The following is a 22,434-nucleotide window of genomic DNA, read 5'->3' on the forward strand; positions in this document are numbered from 1 at the left end:
TATCAAATAAACTAGTGTTGGCCGTGGGCGCATTCGAATTAAATAATGGTTCATTCGCATCATCCGATTGTTAGATAATCTTAAACAAAAATAAAACAAATTTTCAAGCTTTTTCTGAAATCGAAACTGAGCTAGGAACTTGAAACTGCAGGGCGCACTCTAGAGGGGCGGCAAATAATGGAGGGCGACATTATCTACATTTACTGGAAGATCAAATAAAATTGTTTTTTTTTATTTAAACGAATTCCACTGATGATTTTTTTTATCGAATTCACTTATCTTAAACATCTTTGCATCGTGAATAATTAATCAATATTATCAAAGAAAAAAAAACGAAAGATCTGAAACCTGAACTCGATTCACATATTTTATCATTTATTCATTAGAATTCAGTTAAGCACGTTTATTGTTTATTACATTCCACTTATCCTAAATCATTTATTGGATTGAAATTTGAACCCATGAGAAATAAAAAGGTTGAAAACCTTGAGCAGGCGCTGGAACTCGATTATCCGATATTAATTTTTAGCATTCTGCAGAGTAAGCTTCTGTTAGGGAGGCAAAATGAGTCTCTGCCTAGGGCGGCAGTTTGGCTAGCGACGGCCCTGGGAAGACCACACATATTTTAGGAAAGCCAAAAAATTTCTCAGTGAGACTGTTGTACCTAACAAAAATTATGTGGGGGCTAGCTAAGTTCGGTTGAGGTGGCCTTGAGGAGCGACAAGTGTGATAATTTTATGAACTAAAAAAGTATTTCAGGAAAGCTGCCATTTGGATATGCCAAAATACACTCTTCTAGCAACTCAAATAAGAAACGGCAAATTATTATCGCGATTCTGAAGTAGTGGCAGAAATTTTCAGAATAAAAAAATTTAAAAGTATTTTAGGGAACTTGAAATTTACATATAATTCTTTTAGAAGTTTATACTCCTGAAGGCAGACCGGTACGTTGAATATGAAAATACAAGGTGATCCAGATTTGAGTTTAATAACTCTGGCTAAAATTGAACAACTCTTCTCATGAAGAAAAGTTCATACAAACATTTAACCTAACAAGCTTTGTTTTAGAGATATAGAGGATGTTAAAGTTCGAAAAATAATTTTTTTTGTATTTTATTGTTGAGAAATGACTTATCAGTTTGGTTTTTTCGATATGTACGTTGCAATGATTATCTCTAAAGTATACTTTTATATTTGTTATAAGAAGATATAAAATTCTGAAATTTCCCCATCTCTATCTCCTCTTCATAGATAGTAATATTCCACTAAGGATTCATTCCATTTGCATCCACAAAGTGATTAGATATCAGATTCTCGAATTGCAAAATGCTCAATTATAGATGATAAGCGTGGGTTAATAGAATGTAATCATCTAAGAAAACATCTGGCATAAATGGTAGAGGATTAAACTGATGAGAGCAAAGAAATGGAAGATGGAATTAAGACGAATTATTTTTTTAAGAGCTTAAGTTTTATTTGTTTTCAAGTTAATCATTTGTAAATGTCAGTAATGGTGGAAATTGGTTAAAAAGGAGAACGAGAATAATTTCTGAAAGCGCAGGAGGGTTTCAACATTTCAGAGTATTCAAACGTTTCATTATCGATCAAGTGCATTTATATACAGAAGAGCTTGATCACTTTGAATGAAAATACAAAAAAGAAATATCATGGGAAAAATTATTATTCGATAGCAAACTTCATGGCATTAATTTTTTTAATTTGATCTCCGGCTTAAGCGGCAATTTGTTGGATAACTTGTTATTGAAGCGAATTTCTCATCATTAGAATTGTTCGCCATGGACAGAAACAGATGATAATTATTTTCTGACGGGTCGAAATATAACTTGGATGCATAAGAGAAGACTGTTATATTGAAAATCATGAAGAATTATGAGAGAAGAAATTTTGTCACTGTATATCCAATTTTGAAGAATATTGGCAATTACTCTTTTCGTTTGTCACAATTCGCTTTGAAGAACTTTTTCTGTTTTAGGGCTAACTTTCCACTAAAACTTTCCAATCGAAGTATTTTACTGTGTTCTTCCAATAAGACCAGAAGCTGTTCTGTTCAAAGGATTGTGAATCCTCGAAACAATGCAATCCAATGATTTCGATCCGAACAATGAAATCAACAATCAAATATTGATCGGAAGCCGTTCGCAGCGAGATTAATTGAAAACGTTTCTTTCCGATATATTTTCTCAAGAAAACTCAAATATTTGAACGGGACGTCGCCAAATTAATTCTTACCTTAAGGGGCGTCTCTCTGAGAGGGTCAGATAAAATTGGATTGATTAATCCGGTAGAGTCATAAATTTCTTAAAGTTCCGGAGTTGAAATTGGCGCCTGGGCGAAAAATCCCGTAGTAAAGAAAGGATTACATAATCGTTATCGATACGAAGTTTTAATTATGGAGAACACTTGGTTCGAAATGAAACTTTCTTCGGATTTTCATTCTGATAATTTGAAGCGCTCGAGCAAGTCTTTGCAAAAACAAAAACAAAATTTTAGGAGAAACCTCAATTTTAATGTCGAAATCTGGTACTGAATAAAAATGATTGCTATTGAATGATGCCTCCGAATTAATGCAAAAGATTTGACGAGAATATATTAGGTGTAGTGAAAAAAATCCAATTTTTTCAGTTATCTGTATCTGTGAATAACAGCTTAACAGCCAATCATCTAGTAATTTAAATGTAAACGATGCACCACGCACTGAAATGCCAATTTTCTACAATGTCCATGCTTCAATCGACATTTGTAACCATGTAAGCACTGTTTCGATTTTCCTTGAGCTAAATATAAAAAAAACCGTTTTTGAGTTTTGCATAAGGCTGGTCTCAAGAAGAATCTCGATGTATAGGTACAACACGGATGAACGCGAAAAAACTCATGGACCGAATTTCTATCTGCTTATAGCTTCTGAATAGCAACAAAATCGAATCATTTTGAAGTGGTTGGTGACTGGTGATGTTATAGGTATGTAGTGTCAACCAGATCCCCTGTATGAACATTTTAAACGACTCCACGCAGTCGTCAGTATTTTCTTTTCTTTGTCCATGCTCAGGACAAGAATAAAGTTTCTGGAAACTACAAGGAAACGTAGATATGGGTTTAATATTCCTATTGTAATGAACATCCATTTGGTAGACGCAAACAATATCAGCGCCCCTGAATTATTTGTGTATACGTTCAACGTCACCATAACGTTAACCAGCTCGGCTTAAAACAATATCAACACAGTTTAATCATAAAATAGCTGAACGTAATTTAAGGAGATGAAATGAATCCTGGGTGACTTTATACGGCTGATCTTTCATATGATTCCAAAGGGCTTTATTGTTCTCATTATTATACCAAAGCGGACAATTCCGAATTAATTATTCAGCAGGATTCCACAGAGGGGGCCGAACATAACTTGGCTTCCCAATCACATTAGACACGTCTGACAGAACGTCTGTCGTGATATACTCACGGTATATCACGATCTGCACCGTGTTCCACTCCGATGGGGTCTGCGTGTGCATACGCTGGTCTTATGAGGCTGATATCATGTTAGAAATGAGTCAGACATGAAATCATATCGAACATGTTATGGCTAGATTTGATTTGGAATATTTCAGGTTCAGAGTATATGTGAAACTGAACGTTACTGTAGTAAACTTGGCGTTGATCATGAATGTTTTGTAAATTAGAATTTGTTAATATCAACCCTTATCTTGGATATGCATGAAATCTGATATGAACTCATATTCGACCTTGTGCCATTTCAACCATATGTATAATTTAACATATTTAAAGAATGAAACAAATATGGTCATTCGACTTAGAACTTCGTGCTGATATGCAAATGTCCTCAGCGCAGGGTTGAAAATTATATGTATAAGATTGATTATCAATCTGATGAGAATCCAAATTCCCAACTTGAAAATTCGAAACTATTGGATATTGTCGTGAATATCATTGCATTTGGTTCTGTGTGCGAAGTAGCACACCAAAATTATTACAAATATTTTCGATAGATCGAGAGATCATCATCAAAGTTATATGAGGTATCTCCATTACATAGTACATAGTACACTACATAGTAATAGTTTCTAATACGTCACTATCAAGAGTGGGATAGCAGATACGATAAGACTAAAGCTTCCTGTTCATAGTCACGATATCCGACGATACTATGATCCAAAAATGCCACTATTAGTTGATTATCTCAAATAAATTATGACTTTGAATAATCCAACCAAGGTGCCATTTTCGGATCATCGGATATCGTTTTCAAGTTTAAAGAAACTTAACTCGAGAAAATATCTCATATCAAGTTGTTAAATCAAAGTTAATACCCTTCACCTGACCGAATACTTAAAGCACGACGAAAGTAATAAATCAACGCTGGCGTAGAAGCATATCTAAATTATTCTCCTGACCATATGTGAGATATCTCAGAAGCTTGAAGCTTTCACGAGTCAAGACAAACATATTTGTTCTGTGTGAGCTTCGTCACTGTGTCCCATCACCAGTTCTGGCATATACTTGTTGTAATATTAGGTGCGCAACTAAGTTCCCGCAGTACGATTTCCACATATCCAAAACGTCATTCAGACTTACGATGAATAAACTGTTTTAACACATTAGTGATTTTTTTTTGGAGTACTATACTTTTGGTTGTGAAAATATGATTTTATGCCAAATAAATGTCATTTGCAAGAAGTGTTGATTTTCTTAATTCGGAGAAAAAGCCGGCTGAAGAGCATCAAGAGCTCCAAAAAGTTTACAGAGATACTTCTCTAAGTGAAACAACGTGCTGTGATTGGATCCGATGAGAATACGTGGCAAACGCAAGAAAAGCTTCCTTCATCATTAAGAGATACCCTCCAAGCCATTACCAAACGATACCATGCTTTATGAATCATTCAAAAACAGGTAACTTGGATTCCTTTTGATTGAAGCTAAGGAAAGTTGTTTTTTGCCTGTGAGCGAATGCTTCAGCTTTTAAAGAGGAAGGTTTTTCTCCATCGCATCCTGATGGGTGATGAAAATAGGATCCTTTGATGCAACTCAAAGAAAAAAGTCAAGGGAAGTGCCCATGCTCAATGCTTCTACGTAGTCGACTCGACGGAATATTAACGCTGCGAAGGTTATGCTTTGTATTTGGTGGGACCAAGTCGGTGTTAATTATCATGAGCTATCGAAACCAAGTGAAACTAAGACTGAGGCGCAGTATTGACTTCAAATGATGCGAAGGAGCCGAGTACTGCGCAAAAGACGGCAACAATACAAGTACGATAAAGTGATTCTACTGCATGACAACGCTTGGCCTAAAGTTGCTTAACCTTTTAGCTGGAAATGCTCTAATGGGACGTCCTATCCCACCCACCGTATTCCCCATATATTGCAGCGACGGATCCAAAACTGTTACCCTGGGGTACTCAATACTCAACATTCGAGGTACTACTTCTAGATTGTCCAATTTATACTTGCTGCTTTCTATCTTTCAGAATTTTTGCCAAGAGCGTATAAGCAACTACTCTGAATCCTGCTTTCTCAAGCATAAGAAATAACTGTTCATGGCTCACCATGTCGAAAGCTTCTGCCAAGCTTGAAGAGATCATTAATATACAAACTGAACAGCAAAAATCCCAGACCTGTACCGTGGGGTACTCCACACTCTACATTTGAGTTCTGCTTCTAGATTGTCCAATTTGTACTTGCTGCTTTCTATCATTCAAAAAGGTCTTATATACGACCCCTCCTCTAAATCCATCATTCTCAAGCATGAGCAATAAGTTTTCATGGCTCACCAGGACGAAAGCTTCTACCAAGTTCAAAGAGATCATTAATATACAAACTGAACAGCAAATATGGATCCCAAATATGTACCCTTGGGTACCCCACACTTGTCATTTAAGGTACTGCTTCTAGATTGTCCAATTTGTACTTGCTGCTTTCTATCACTCACAAAGATTTTCAAGAACTTATACGCTACTCCTATGAATCCAGCTTTTTCATGCACGAGCAATAACTGTTTATGGCTCATCAATTCTCTTATATAGTATAGCAGAGATCACAGTTATTGTGTCCTCAGTTGACTTACCCTGCCTGAACCCAAACTGTCTCTTGGACAATATTTCATTCTTCTGCAGATTATACATGGATAGCAAATGATATGCGGAAAATTGGTAATCCAAACCCTAAATATCAGCTTTTTTGTTTTCCATGTACCGAAGTGATGAATGTTCAATTGAAGCTATGTTTTGTACAAGAAAACAAACAATTCGATTCGATAGAACAGTGTTTTCTACCCAAGAAACCAAATTTTCAATAAAATCGTACCTCAATGTATATCTCGTATATCTCAATGTACAGTGCATCCCATTTTGGGTGAGACAGCCAGGTTTCTCGCTTGTTATTTAAGATAGAGCCTTGGGGTTTTCACGTTCCTGTCCTACTTTTTCGTGAGACTCAAGTTGGTCTAATCAGATTCTGCATAACTGTTTCCGTTCAAAAGATACAGGGTGATTTTGGAAATTGATACTTTTCGGACCCCTCCTTTATCTCCGAAGTTATTAGAAATAATGCTGAGGTAAAAACTACTTCTGAATCAGAATTCTGCGTAGAATCCAGTGACGTACTCATTATTTTTTTTCGGGGTATGGTTTAGAAGATTCAACACAAACTTATGTTTTTTTAAATGGAACACTATGTGTATCATTACTTCGTTGAATTCGTTATTTTTTTCCCTTCAAAATGATTTATGACACTATGTAGGTAGGATGTTCAGAAATGTTGAAAAAACACTAAAACATCAAATAATGATGATTTTTTGTTAATGGGCAATGGATTTCCCATAGAAAAGAAGAATCAATAATAATAACAATAATTTATAGCGATGACAGCTAGATCAGATTGGTTTTTTTCCTCCAATGCCTACTTGATAAAACAATGCTCCCAAATGCATAGTAGCCATAATAACAACAAGGATGTTTGTGTCATCAATGACCTACTATTTTTAAAAATCGAAAGTAATAATCCTCTTATTGAAACATAGAAAATTCATGGCCCAGTTACAAAAAAATCATCATTATTTGACGTTTTAGTGTTTTTTTAACATTTCTGAACATCCTACCTACATAGTATCATATATCATTTTGAAGGGAAAAAAATTACGAATTCAACGAAGTGATGATATATAGGGTGTTCCATTAAAAAAAATAAAGGTTTGTGTTGAATCTTCAAAACCATACCCCAAAAAAAAAATATTGAGTACGCCACTGGATTCTACGCAGAATTCTGATTCAGACGTAATTTTCAGCTCAGCATTATTTCTAATAATTTCGGAGATAAAGGAGGGGTCCGAAAAGTATAAATTTCCAAAATCACCCTGCATCTTTTGAACGGAAACAGTTATGCACAATCTGATTAGACCAACTTGAGTTTCACGAAAAAGTAGGACAGGAACGTGAAAACCGCAAGGCTCTATCTAAAATAACAAGCGAGAAACCTGGCTGTCTCACCCAAAATGGGATGCACTGTACTCCATCGTAGAGAGTGCAAGGAGAATAGACATCGCAAATTAAGAAGTTTAATCACAGTTCATACCTCCTACCAAACAGGATAATAAGGACACGGTAGAAGTGATAAATCGACGCTGGCGCAGAAACATCCTGAGGAATGCCCGAAAATCTTCGACAGCGCGAGGGGTCCTACATATCTCTGCCCCCCAATCACATTAGAAGTGTCTGACGGGACGTCTGCCGTGATATATCACGGCACGATCTTAGCGTTCCACCCCGATAAACGAATTGCGTGTGCGACCCAACGTTCCTTATTGAAAAACAGGGAATAAGTACCAAACTTCCGGAATTCAGATTTATCGATGTTTCCAAAAACCGATAAATATTGGTTAGAACTACATTAATTCGGCGCGGAGTTGCAGCAACATCGACGTTTCAGATGTTATTACAACTTTCTAGATTCCGGAGTTTATGGGACGGCTGCCGGGAGTTATAACTCCCGGATTCCCGACCGAATTTCTGTTCTGCCGCTCCGTGACGAAGTTGGACAAAAGGGAAGTACTTATGTGGAATCGCTGCTGGATCTATCTGTCTACGCTACGGTTTTTTTCCTGGGTTAGTTGTGCGAGTATGTTCAAGTTATAATATCATTGAAGTCTGGCTCATGTTGAAATCTATATGCTTTGCTCATTTCAGTCAGAGTCAACATCTCTTTGTATTCACAGTAAAAGCATGACGTATCAAAGGTATTTCAATTAAATGGCAGTTATTATATTTCCACTATCAATTAATTTCATTAAATAAATTATCATCAAGTGAAGACCGAATCAATTCTGTTTTTCTATAAGAGCGCCACTGAACAAAGTAATGTGGTCCAATGCAGGGCCGACGCCAGAACTTTTGGCACCCCGGCAAAAAAAATTTGCAGCCCTCTTTTCCCTTATTTATCTGAATTTTCTTTGGAGGAGCCTCTGTTATTCCTGCAAGGCATTTTTTCGATTCCATATGAAATAGTATTTTTGAACTTGAAATCACCTTGTCATGTGTACGAACTTTTTAGTGAAAAGACGACACAGTTCTCAAATTCATATTTAGTTGAGAGCGCCTATTCGATTTCAATAAAATTGGCGCTAGGTTCTTCAATTTGAATACAAGGAGAGGTATTTTCAAAAAGCAAACATTTCTGTCAAAAAGCAACTCTACAATTTGGTGCTCCGGCAAAATGTCTGCCGCTCCACAAGGAATAGGCATTTTAAGAAGATTTCAATTAACGGAAACAATGTCAAAATCTTTACACTTCTTTCGAGATTTTCATCAAACAGTATGTTAAGTATCAACAAAAGGACGTTTCTCCCTCCGAGGACAATTATAATTTAAAACAGTAGCAGAGTTGCAGAGAACGACAAGTTTAGAATCTGCGGAGAGCAAGAAATTCGTGATCATCTGCTGACGGAAATTCTGCTTTGGGGAAGGAACTCGTAGAAGTGAGGAAGTAGCCTCCTTGAAGTCCATATACTGGAATTCATTAGAACTCTTGACTAGAAAAGCGAGCTAAAGATCAAGTGATGACAAAATAGCTCTGATGGGGGCACAATAGACCATTAGGCCGCATTGCAATAGAACCCTTTTCTAAATCTGATCTAAATCTAGAGGAGTAGCATAGCAGCGACTTCTGAGATTCTCCCCGAGGATATAAGATTTATAAAGGGTGTTTTTTTCAGAGCTATAGAACTTTAATTGCAATAAAACAACGATTGATTATTCGATTGATATGAATTTCATTTATCCGCAAGATAATCTTGTGGCATTACATTTTAAATATGATTTCTGGCATATGACCGTCACGGCTGACTCGGATGTAGTCCAATCCAGACATCCAATTTTCGATGACTTTTTCCAACATTTGTGGCCCTATATCGGCAATAACAAGGCGAATCTTGTCTTCCAAATGGTCAAGGGTTTGTGGCTTAACCGCATAGACCAATGACTTTACATAGCCCAACAGAAAGTAGTCTAGTGGTGTTAAATCACAAGAACTTGGAGGCCAATTCGCAGGTCCAAAACGTGAAATTAGGCGGTCACCAAACGTGTCTTTCAATAAATCGATTGTGGCACGAGCTGTGTGATATGTTGCGCCGTCTTGTTGGAAACACAGCTCCTGGACATCATGGTTGTTCAATTCAGGAATGAAAAAGTTAGTAATCATGGCTCTATACCGATCACCATTGACTGTAACGTTCTGGCCATCATTGTTTTTGAAGAAGTACGGACCAATGATTCCACCAGCCAATAAAGCGCACCAAACAATCAGTTTTTCTGGATGTAACAGTGTTTCGACATACACTTGAGAATTAGCTTCACTTCAAATGCGGCAGTTTTGTTTGTTAACGTAGCCATTCAACCAGAAGTGCGCTTCATCGCTAAACAAAATAAAATGGACGTAGTGCGCGATACTTATCCCGCACAGAACCATTATTTTCGAAATAAAATTGCACTATTTGCAAGCGTTGTTCAGGCGTGAGTCTATTCACGATGAATTGCCAAACCAAACTGAGACTAAATCACTTGACAACTGTTAAATCGGTCGCCATCTTGAACAGTAATGCCAACTTAAAGTTATATACCTCGAAAAATATCACCCGCCAGAAGAAATTCACCACGGACACCCGATCTCCATTGACGCGATGCTCTATACGGTCAACCACTGAAATTTTGGAATTTCATTAGGCTCTATTAAAGATATATTCTCAAATTATTTGAAAATACACAGGGTATACCAAAAAAGTTTGAATAGTTAAACATATGTTTTTTCTTGGAACTTAAAGGCCAAGACTCTTCGTTTGAAAAAAATGAAATATCTGGAAATCGATAAGTTTTAAGCATATAAAACTTTCAATAACCTCGGATTCATTTATTCCATGCAATCTGAAATTACTATAAAAAACATAAGAAAAGAACATATGTTCGACATTCAAACATTGGCGCATTCGCCATTTTGTCTCAAATTTTTATCTTACGAAATTAGGGTTGCAAGAGAAATGAATAAGTTACGATTTAAATGAAAAAAGTAGTTTCCTTCAATGTTCTTTCTTTCGAGATTCCAGTAACGTCCGAAGGATAATTCATTCAGCGAGAAATATAATGAAGTTGCATAATTGAAGTATTATTTTCCGAATATATCTAATACCTACCACAGAAAAAAAACTTAAATTCTTCCTTCAAAAGATAATATAAATAAAGGTGCGCGGAATGTTTTTTCTGCGAAACGTAAAAATATAAACCAAGGAAAAAAAGACGTAGCAGGATTTGGAGGTGGAAGTGAAACAAAACTAATTATTCTCCTGCCAGCGTGGGATATATCTCAGTGTTTCAATTTCCAAGGATGAAAAACTCCTGAAAGTATGGATTAAGAGAATTTCCAGGGTAGGCGAGCACATTCGGGATCTTTGAGAGGTCTTGAAAAGTGCTGCAGTATGCATAAAACATGTCGAGGAAGGCTATTTAGATAAAACAGAGGCATTCGAAAGTGCTTCTGCTGAAATGGAGCAATCTCGAAGGATTCAAATTATGCAAAAGACCAGTGTTGCGCCCATAATTTTTCCAATTTACCAAGATGTATTGCTTCAATCAAATTTGCCGCGAAATATTAGAAGGGCCTTATCTTGAAATATTACCGCATCCTGAGGTTTGTTTTTCCTCTTTTGGAGGTTATACTAATTAGATATTCCAAAGGAACTTCTTTCTTCGGTACTGAAATGCGATTTTCTACACTTCAACAATATATTATAATAATGATGATTTTTTAAACGATCAAAGGTGAGGTGGTGAAAGGTACAATATCCATCAAAGAATAAGAACCAAAAAACACAGAAAACTAACATGTAACTAAAACTAAACTAACATGTAAAAAAAATATATCGCTTATTATTGACTTGTGGAAAATTTTGTTTCATATTTTTCAAACTGAATATATATCGTTCGTTATCAGTCACATCGAATCATATAATCCGGTATTGTAAATGTGTGAGTACTAACGCTTAATCGTGGACTATGGAGTATGGAGGTCTCACAAAAATAAATTCATACAATGACATTATATCTCAATGAAAAACATAATATTGCAGCATTCAAATTTATAAAATTTTCAATATTCTGAACAGTGAATTGACATGTTTTCAATTCCTGCATAAATTGTATATCACAGTTCACTAATAACGGTATTTGTCAATTATAGTACCAAGAAGTTCAACTTGAGATTATACTCTTAATATGACATTATCAATATTCAAAGAATGTAGGTATGGTTTTTTATAGAAACTATGAAATTCAATTACAGTCGGTAATCCCTTATGAGTGATTGTTAGGACAGTCAGTCCCAAACATTTGCACACTATATTTTTAGCTGTTTTTACGTTTCACGGAGCTTGCAGATTTCATCTGCTGTACCATGCGGTACAAAAGGTATTTGCACCAACTGTGTCCTGTCAGCAGTCCCACCATCACCCGAAATTCAGCTCATGGTAGCTCCAAAAGCTTCCTGGTATAGGTCTGTGAGAGCAACACAAGTTTCTTAGCCTGATCAAGACCTGGAGTGTTTCTCTAGAGGGTTTTTTATTGTTCCTCTTTCATTGTTGGTTCGCTGCCTTATATTGGTCTTTTTCAAGTCCAGAGCAGGGCTCAGGAACAACAGGTGTTAACCTTGATACCCTTTTTGCAAGTTCATCGGTATTTTTGTTTCCTCCAAGACCGCAATGCCCCGGTACCCATAGAAGAGTTACTTTATTCCCTCTGGCTAGTTGCTTTATGATAATACGGCACTCCCATGTCAGTAGTCAGTTTCCCGGATGGAGATTTTCATTGTGGGATATTCTTATTGCTTCCAGCAAGCCAAACTTCCTCACATGTAGGTGTAAGGGGGCAAATCAAGTATAAACAAGTGCTGCTGTGGAAGTTGTGTATATAGCTCCCATAACACTAATGCAGGCCAGCCTCTGCAGTTTCTGTTGCTGTGTGGTGACCTCTTCGGTTCTTGTCCACCATTATTATTACTATTATTTGAACTGAGGTCGTTGCGGTTCGGTAAGCCTTCCGGGAACTGCGTCCATGTAGATCTTTTGTTCTCCACCCTACTCATTCATGGAAACCCAAGGAGGTCGTCAATGACGTTAATAAAATTGACAACCTCCTTAGGCGCCTTGACCGTTACCTCTCTGGTATACAGAACCGGCTTACCCATATGAATGGTTCTTAAGCCAGCCAGTTCTGGACACTTGCATACCATGTGTTCAGCTGTGTCTGCTTCCGATCCACAGAGCCTGCAAATCTCATCTGCTGACTTTCCCATACGGTACAAATGATGTTTGTACCGACAGTGTCCGTCAGCAGTCCCACCATCACCCGAAGCTCGGCTTCAAGAGCTTCTTGGCTCGTGACGTGAAATCGTCACGAATTTCTTTGCCTGAGCAATTCGAGGGGTGTAAGTCCAGTGGATTATCTTGTTATTCAACTCCCATAGTTGGACCGCAGTTTTATATTGGTCTTTTCCTAGCCCACAGAAAGGCTCAGGTCCAGCAGGTGTTAACCTTGATGAACTTTTTTTAAGTTCATCGACCTTTTCATTTCCTTCAACCCCACAGTGCCCTGGTACCCATAATAGAGTCACTTTATTGCCTCTGGCCAGTTGCTTTATGGTGTTACGCAACTAGCCAGAGGCAATAAAGACCACCATGCTAAAAACGCATAGGTGTCTCTCCTCCTATGGCAAATTATTGATCAATCAAGAGAATGTCACGTGGTAGTGCTCTCTCTTAATATCACTCAAAAATAAATTAAAATATTATTCGTCATATAATCTCAACGAATACCAACTTGAACATAGACAATATATTTCGATCATGGGAACCTCCTCACTCCACGTATTTCGCGAAACACCACTCAAGCTGCGCTCTCGTGATGTTTCGTGAACTACTTCTCACGGATAATCGGTATTGTCTATACTCTCACTAAATCTATCGAATATTCAAGTATTGATATTAGGATCTCATTCAAACCGTCCCTGCGTTCATTAGCTGAGCTTGTAATAAGCTTAGCATTCTCACCAGGCATATTGGGATTAAAGTATGTTGATCCAATAGTACATATATGTTCTCGAAATTGCAATTATTATCCTTAGCAACCAGATTATTGGCCGAGAAAGCGAAGTATGGACCAAACATAAAACAGTTCAGCACAATCATCGATTATACGCCCGTCTGATCATAATTCGATAAAAAAATGAATAAAACGGTTTAGATTTTATTGACGATTTCGTCAATAAAATCTAAACCGTTTTATTCATATATATTCGTCATATCTTTTGATTTTTATTCCTTCTATAATTATTCTTTTTTATCTCATTAGAATACTCGTCTTTCTGTTTCCCATATTCAATTTCCTAAATGATGTCACATTTCAAGTTCCTACATTCCTTCTTGATTTCAATATCCGGTAAATTTTTACACTTGCATGAAAGATATCGCAGTTTTGTAGTTTATTATCCCAACTACGAGGGTTGCGTTTTATATTTCGGGATTGAACAACCCTAGTGCTGTAATTTGGCAACTGACAGCTTCATCGTAAAGTTTTGAAATTTTTGAGGTTAGGCGTGCTCAGAACGTTTCGACATTCGAGCGCTGTTTGTGTTCGCTGTAACATAAAAGATTCATCTCGATTAAAAAATGAAATCAAATCGCTAACATTTTCGTGCGATTATATTATACAACTTTCGACGTGGATTAACTCAGCAACAGTGCATCGATGAATTCAATTCAAATTTTGGCGATGACACTCCATCAAGGACTAGTGATGATATGGTGAGTTCAATCGAGGTGGTAATTGGCTCCAAGACGAATTTCCAGAAATACTTGTTTTAGATAATATGATAATTTCATGATATTGAAAGAGAATAACCAAATTCAAGATATTTTGTTTGACTAGTTTTATTTTACCTAGCAATCATTGAAACCCTATGTGTTATGATATTTCGAATGCTTTATAGGTTTCGGAAAGATAATATGATCATGTAGATAAAAAAATTAACATCATGTCGATGGTTTCGCCGGAGATAGTAGAAAAATAAAAATTCGCTAATCTCAAAGTTGATTTTAGCTCAAAAGAAAACTTGTAGGTACTTATTCGTGATGAACTGGTGATTTCATGTAGAAAGCCAATCACATTCATTGCTTCCATGCCTAATAGATTCACTGTGTCCATTACAAATGTAATTATCCTATTCAATAGACTATGGTCTGAATTACCGGTGATACAGTTTCAGTTCAACTTGTCTAACAAATATTTGGAATATCCTGTTCATGCCAGTGTGATCCGGGATGTTTCAATGAATTCCATCGATTTGTAATTCTGTTTCTTCAGGATAAATTGGGTTTTCCAGAGAGAATTTCAACTATTTTCATTGGTAGTTCATAATTCTGTCTGTTCAAAAGAGTTTTCCAATAGGAATAGTGAAGTGGCAGCACTGTATCATTGTCAGATATATTTTATGCATTTGTGTTATTTCATCAGAATCAGTTCTCATTTGTGAATACTGGGAGGAAGTTACCGTTAAGGAATTCATTGACGTCAGTATTAATTTCATTGTAGACAAATTTCAAAGTGAATTCTCGTTACGTTATATACGAATACCATTACCAACTACTGACTTGTGTTTGGCATTACGTAATACTTTCAAATTTGTCTGCAATACGAAGAATAAGTGTTTTGATCAACTGAATAATGTCGTCCATGAATTATTCTTACATATTTCTCAGTATTTACTACTTGATCAAGACTCGTGTCAAACGCAACAATAATTGGCAGGATCATTGGGAGTGACGCAACAAGTACATTTAAAAAGCTTGAAAGTCATGGCAATGATTCGGAAACAAGGAAATTGGGTGCCGTATGAGGCGAGAGATGTTGAACAGCAGCTCGCAAGGCAAAGACGGAAGGGATTTCTGCATCGCATTGTGCCTGGAGACGAAAAATGAGTCCCAAGCGCAGAAAATCATGGAAATATCCCGGCCATGCTTCGAATATTCACGGTTCCAAGGTCTTGCTTAGTATTTGGTGGGACCAGCTCGGCGTAGTGTATAATAAGTTGTTAAAACAGACTTAAACAATCTCGAGCGATCGTTATCGAACACAATTGATGCGTTTGAGCTTGAGAGACAAACGGCCGAAATACATGATAAAGTTTTTTCAAGCATGACAATGCTTGTTTCGAAAAATGGACTGATCGAATCCATAGACACAATGGATATTCCGGAAATCATGTTCAAAATATAAATGCCAAATGGTATACAAATTGTATACCACATTATCATAATTAATATTCAATTTCAACAATATTTCTGTCCTGTAATATTAATTCAAGTTTACTGGCACTCAGAAATAATCCATTATATGCAAAAAACCATTGTAACATGACAAATAGTACTTATTATAATCGTTACAGATACTTTACTTCGTGATTTGAGTTATGTCATGTTAACACATAAAAATCAAGTTGGTAGAACTTCATTTTATGGGGACAAATTCGGTTTGTTTTCATGCGTGACTCCAGCGTCATAAAAAGGCATCAAAGCATGCACATTTTGAGCACATACTCCTTGAGAAACAGAAACGAAAAAGACTTGGTGTTGTATGTTGTTTATATATTTTTGCCACGTGAAGAAAAAAGTCTCATTCAAAAGCACCGACAAGCGAAGTTTTCAGAAGAGTGACCATTTAGTGTATGCCCAGAAATTTTCAGCGATGTAGAACATACATGGATGAATGAAATAGGTCAATACCTCCCTCAAATTCTCCATGTATTCAGTCACCTCCAGCTACAAACCTATTTTCAGCTAATAAGCTCCGGGAAGGATTTAATATCTAATCAATAATTCTATAAATATTAACCATGCTTATATACGCTTTTTATATATCAGATTTACTATTCATCAGCATAGAGGAGGCATAAAATTATGCGCTTCATGGAACAATATCAAAATATCATTATGTAAAATATTACCCCGAAATGCTCCAATTTTCGGCATTATTGATGGAGTTGAGGCTCTAATTTGTTTTCCTGCGGCATCAGACTGATTACTTCCTGAATAATGTTTGCCGAATAATAGCCACTTCAGAATTTTGAACTCGCTTCCTCGAAATTGGCCCATCTAACGATACATTTAGTTGACAGGAAAGATAAAGCAGTATATGAAGTGTAACATGAGTGGTTAGCCATAGCCTAGCAGTGAATGCAGGTCATCCAGGTCTTTCAGAAAAGTAGATTGACCTGAAACTGTTAGTTTCGGAGATACATGGTGATTCATAAAAATTGGTCTAAATTACTAATACCTATAACTTGGGAATCGGCAGTCCGATTTTATTTGAATTTTGTGGGTTTGTTCATCTCATACAAACCTTCAAAACGTTTCATGCAATTTAAATATTTCTAAGACAGTATTCAGATTATTGAGTTCTTCCCTTTATACTTAGAAATCTATATTTTTTACACGTTTCAGAGGAATGTCGTTTTTGCCCTAAAAAAATACATAATTTATTCTAATGAATTTGTTATTCACTTTCGATAGTACTCTTTCTTCAGAAGAGCAGCAAACGATAGAATTCATATCTTAATTTAATTTTTTGAAGATAAGGTTTTGTTTTCATTTCTTTTATGATTTTTTCCAATGTTATTATCTTGAGATTTCGAATTTTATATTTTCCTATTCAACTTTTATTCATTCTAGAATCCTCAGCATCTACTGAGTGGGGAAACACGCTGCATAAAATATTAAATATCGATAAGAAGTATGCATGATCAAACTGTAAATTCTTTCAGGACTTGAAATCAAATTTGTAACAAAATGACGAGATCATCTTGAAAAATGAAGGTTTTTTGTTTCACACCAAAAATAAAGATTACAATTAATTTTTTGAGGAATCTGATCGGGATCCACTAGATGGCGTTAGAAATATGAAATTTCATACAAAAGAAACTTTTCTGACCGTTTTGTGATTAGTTGATTCAGTTTAGCGTGTGTAAAATATAAACACTTGCAAACTGAAAATAAGCTATATTCCACAGTTTTTCTTCGATGAAGTCGAAAATGCAAGCCAGGTGGTTGAAAATATTGTGTATGATCCTGTTACTGTGACAGTCAATCATGTGCAATTTTGGTTTCGTCGATACCATCCCGGTATTTTCGATATCAAAGATGCACCTCGTACAGGAAGGACAATTGTGGAAAATGTCGATGAGATCATGGACTTTGTAAGTGTCATTTCGATCACCCAAAAGCTAAAGATTGCATAAAAAACCGTTTAGAACCATTTGTACAAGGCTGGTCTCAAGAAGAAGCTTGATGTATGAGTACCATACGAGCTAACTCGAAAATACCTCGTGGACCCAATTTCTATCTGTGAATCGCTGCTGAATCGCAACAAAATCGACCCTGTTTTAAAATGGTTAGTGACTGGTGATGAGAAGTGTAGCAGTTACGACAACGTCAAGTGAAAACGGTCGTGGTCAAAACGTGGTGACCTGACGGAAACGGCTAGGATTGACGGCCAGCAAGGTTTAGCTGTATGTTAGGTGGGATTGGCAAGGAATCACCTAATATGAGCTCTTCCTCTACGGCATAACTGTTAACCAGGAACTGTACTGTCAATAATTGGACTATTTGAAGGAATAAATCGTCAAGAAGCGGCAAGTTTTGACTAATAAGAAAGGAATTGTGTTCCATCAGGACAAAGCCAGATTACATAAATCGATAGTGACTCGCCAGAAGCTCCAGGAGTTTGGTTGGGTGGTTCTTATGCAACTACCTTATAGCCAGGACCTGGGACCAAGTGATTGCCATATGTTCCTGTATATGGTGAACAATTTTGCTTTCACTTCAACAGAGGCTTGTGAAAATCGACTGTTTAAACTTTTCCAATAGGAACGAGACTTCCATGAGAGAGGCATAATGATATTACCTACAAAATGGCAACAAGTTATCGAACAAAACGGCGCATATTTCACCTTAATCGAATCATTCTAACTATGGTAATTGAAGCCTTGTTTTTCTTGCAAAAATGATGAATATTTTTTCACTACTCCTTATAGTTTAGGACCCAAATTGAAAAATTACAGACATTGTGTATAAGTTCACCACAATGGTGAACTTATACAGGGAAATGAGAGCTCAAAGAGATTTTCTGTCGAGTAAAAAAATCTAACTATGGCAATCTGACCCTTCTTGTTATTTTGAATGAGGTGACAAAACCCTGTGAAACTCAATTCTAGGCTTCGCGTAAGCAAAACTCTTTCATCTGAAGTATTCCGGTTCGCTATTTAAATAACATACAAATTGGGTGGATTTCATTACCTTCAATTCCTTGCGCAACCTGAAAGACTGGAAACTTTTTAATTTGAAATGAGCGTCGCCCCAACATGCAATTTCATTTTATTACGCGCTTACCACAGTGGAACGTGAATTATGTGATTCAAAATAGGGGTAAAGTTGACGTGTCAACAGAAAACAAACGACGCAGAGTAATTATCTTTGATCTACTCAACAATATAATCACTACTTGGATAATTCGCTAGCAAGAAATCAACAATTCAAATAGTTTCAGCGGATTGTGGTCACTTATGGGATGACAAAACTTTTTGTTTTCCTACTCTAAAATTTTTACTCGCAAAATGCATTTCAGATCATTCTGAACAACATAGGCTTTATGAATAAAATAAAACGAAGTAATTTCCACTATGTTATTTAATTGTTAGCAACAATTGTTTCGCCACACTGTGGCTTCATCAGGCTACATTTCAGAAATGTAGCCTGATGAAGCCACAGTGTGGCGAAACAATTGTTGCTAACAATTAAATAACATAGTGAAAATTACTTCGTTTTATTTTATTTATAATGAATTTCCGCCAAGTAAGGACCGAATCCATTAAATATAGGCTTTATGTCTTCAACAGCTGTAACTTCAACAGGAAGAATGATCCGATGATTTTATTGCAAAATATTGTAGGAGTTTACTTCTGTGGTATACCGCAATGTTATAATTTCAAATTATTTCATAAAAGAGATATCAACAAAGAACCAATTTTGTCATATTTTTAAAAGGCAGTATTATAATTCAAACAACAAATATATACAAAAGATCTTTCTTAACTTTGATTGTCTGGAAATTATCCGCTTAAGTTTCAATAACATCCTGAAAACCTTAATGTAGTTCATAGAATAAAACATATTTGAAATATTGCCTTGCACCTTCCATTTTAATGATATTATCATGCAAAGAATGAATAAAAAAGAAAAATATATCTGATATCGGATCAATATTAGTCGAGTCATATAGTAAAACACTTATAACTAAGTAAGAGGGGTAAGAAAAAAATTCGTTCCTCCTCTGAAGTCAATTTTTTTCATAAATATTATTGTTCAACATCGTTATGAATTTTTCATTTATGTGTTGTAATGAAAATTCAGGTAGGAAATTATAGATCGCTGTTCTTTCAGTAGAATATTGAAATAAATATCTCATCTTAGAAGGAGACACTTCTAAGTGGTCCCAATAGATGTGTAGTAAATTCATAAAAAATGAATCAAAACTATTCAAGTTCCAAGCTAAGACATATTATGATTCTCAGAAGAAGGTTTAGCTATAGTTCAGTTTCAATTTCACATCCTGAATCCGAAATTTGTGGCCAGAAATACTGACCAAAATTTGTTTTTTAACTTTTTTCGCACTTTTTCTCTTTCACGTCGATTTTTCGGTGGAGAGATATACAAAGATTTTGCAAAGAAAAATATTGAAAAAAGGTAAATATTTGTTTCTTCCAATGACGAAAAGGAACAAGATTCAAACAGTTTTCAGCAGTCCTTCTTTTCCATTTTTTTTTGTGTCACTGAACACGAATTGAAGATTTTTTTGGCAAAAATTTCGTCCGGAACTTCATCAATTTGACACTGTTCATTAAATTTTTAGGGTATCTGCATCAAATACATTCTTGGGTTTCCAAAAATAGGATAATCGATGATAAGTGTTATAGACATAGAAATTCAGTTATTCTTGATGAAATTCATCCGATGTTAGGTTGGGCTTCTTTTAGAATGTACGTCCTGTATGCCCTATATACCTATATTCTATTATCATTTAAACAAAATATCAACTCAAAGACCCTTTTTTTATGTATTCAATTGAAATTTTCAGTAAACATAGCAGTGAATATATTTTATTGTATTATATTGTTTCAAAATGAATATTGAGTTTTTTCTTTGAAAATTGTTGGTAATGATATATTCTAATTAAATCTCCAGTTTTCAAAATAGAATTTCATGGAAAATCAGTGGATGACTGATTAGTTGTGTTTTACATTGCTTATTTTGTATTTACGCATCAAGTCAGATTCACCTCGAAATGCTTCGAGATCTATTGTAAAATAAAACAAAGCGTTTCAGTGCCATCACCGAAGAAAATATTGAACATTTAAATTATTGGAAATAAATAATCTTCAAATCTTATCAAATAATGTTTTATTATTAGCACTCAAACTTGTGTATTTGAAACAAAAACATACAAACAAATTGAATTCAGATTAAATCACCAGTCCATTTGCACGAGTTATTTTTTTCAGTCGATTTGTATTCATATTTCTGCTAAACAAACAATAACAAAATTTCATAGAATTCTAACATCACCTAGGACTCTCCGTGTACGATGTTTAAGACTGAGCAATATGCAATTTTTTCGATGTTTGTTTTATTTTATTTTCAGGGTAAATCGGCCAACACAGATCCGAGGCTGAGAAGCCTGTAAGTCTCCCTCTGATAACGGATGATGCTCTCGAAATCTGTTTACTCGCGGAGAAAAAAGCAGAAAAACAATAAATCTTTTCTTTATAACAGCTTACCATCTTTTCCGACCGATGCTGTTTTGCACGGAGAAGAGCCCAGGAAAAGGAAGATAATCGCAAGGATGAACATGTTCCCGATTTTTCACCAAATCCAAGAGGTGAAAGGAAGTTTGGAAAACACTAAGTCATCACAGTATCACGCACGACAGTCTTGAGTTTTCCCTGCACGAAAAAAAGAACGTCCTCCGGAGTCACCGAGTCTATAAGATCTCGAATATCCGCGGATTATTTTCTCAGAAACTTGAGGTAGGACCTTCTCCGAAAGGGGGTTAACAGGCCGAAACGGACAGTTGCGACGATTGGTCCTTCGATCCGGATAGGAGCGGACAGTCGAAGTGAAATCAACCGCACTGTGTTGGCTATTAGAAAATCGACGTTTAATTCAAGTCGCGAGATGTTTTGATTGATTATCGATTGGGCGGGAAAGTTGTGGGCACCGTATCACAGCACCTTTCATACTGGCGCTTCTGAGTTTCGCCCCCGTTGGCGTTCTCGACATGCGCAAAGTTTTACTACGAAGTTCACCATCAAATGTACCTGTAGGACGTAGGGTGAAGCTGCGATTTTTCGCTTATTTGTTGGAATGAAGCGGAATTGTATCGAGGAATTGTATGAGGAATTGCGCCCTTGGAGACCACATAAACGTCTATAGGGTGTTTCAACTTCGACTGTCTATTAGCGTTTCTGGAGAACGCGTCTTATTTGAAATCTGAAAATTCGGCATTTGTATGAATGTTCGTTAATGCCTAAATACCTAAAATATTTTCGAATGTCTGGTACTTTCGGCTATACTACGTGAAATGAAAAGAAATGCCAAAAAAAACTTTTTCTTTTTTTTCTCTTGAATATTATCAAGATTTCCATTCTCAATCACTTCTTCCTGTAATTGTGTCGTATATTTATAATAGTTAGTTATAATATCCGAAAAAATTGAATAGCGTAAAACTCTGCTTCCGCCGTTTTTTTTCCAGAATTCGAAGATTT

At 36.0% G+C, this 22,434-nt stretch overlaps 1 protein-coding gene across 1 annotated transcript in view; it reads right to left on the reverse strand.

Moving 5' to 3' along the window:
• The window catches only part of LOC123671389 (hemicentin-1), a 482,600-nt gene extending 460,711 nt beyond the window's left edge, over positions 1 to 21,889 (reverse strand). The window contains exon 1 of the mRNA XM_045605217.1: positions 21,448 to 21,889. Coding sequence (XP_045461173.1) covers positions 21,448 to 21,520 — 73 coding nt within the window. The 5' untranslated portion in view covers positions 21,521 to 21,889. The remainder of the gene's footprint in view (positions 1 to 21,447) is intronic.
• Positions 21,890 to 22,434: the final 545 nt, after the last annotated feature.

Source organism: Harmonia axyridis, chromosome 1, assembly GCF_914767665.1.
Source record: "Harmonia axyridis chromosome 1, icHarAxyr1.1, whole genome shotgun sequence".
NCBI lineage: Eukaryota > Metazoa > Arthropoda > Insecta > Coleoptera > Coccinellidae > Harmonia > Harmonia axyridis.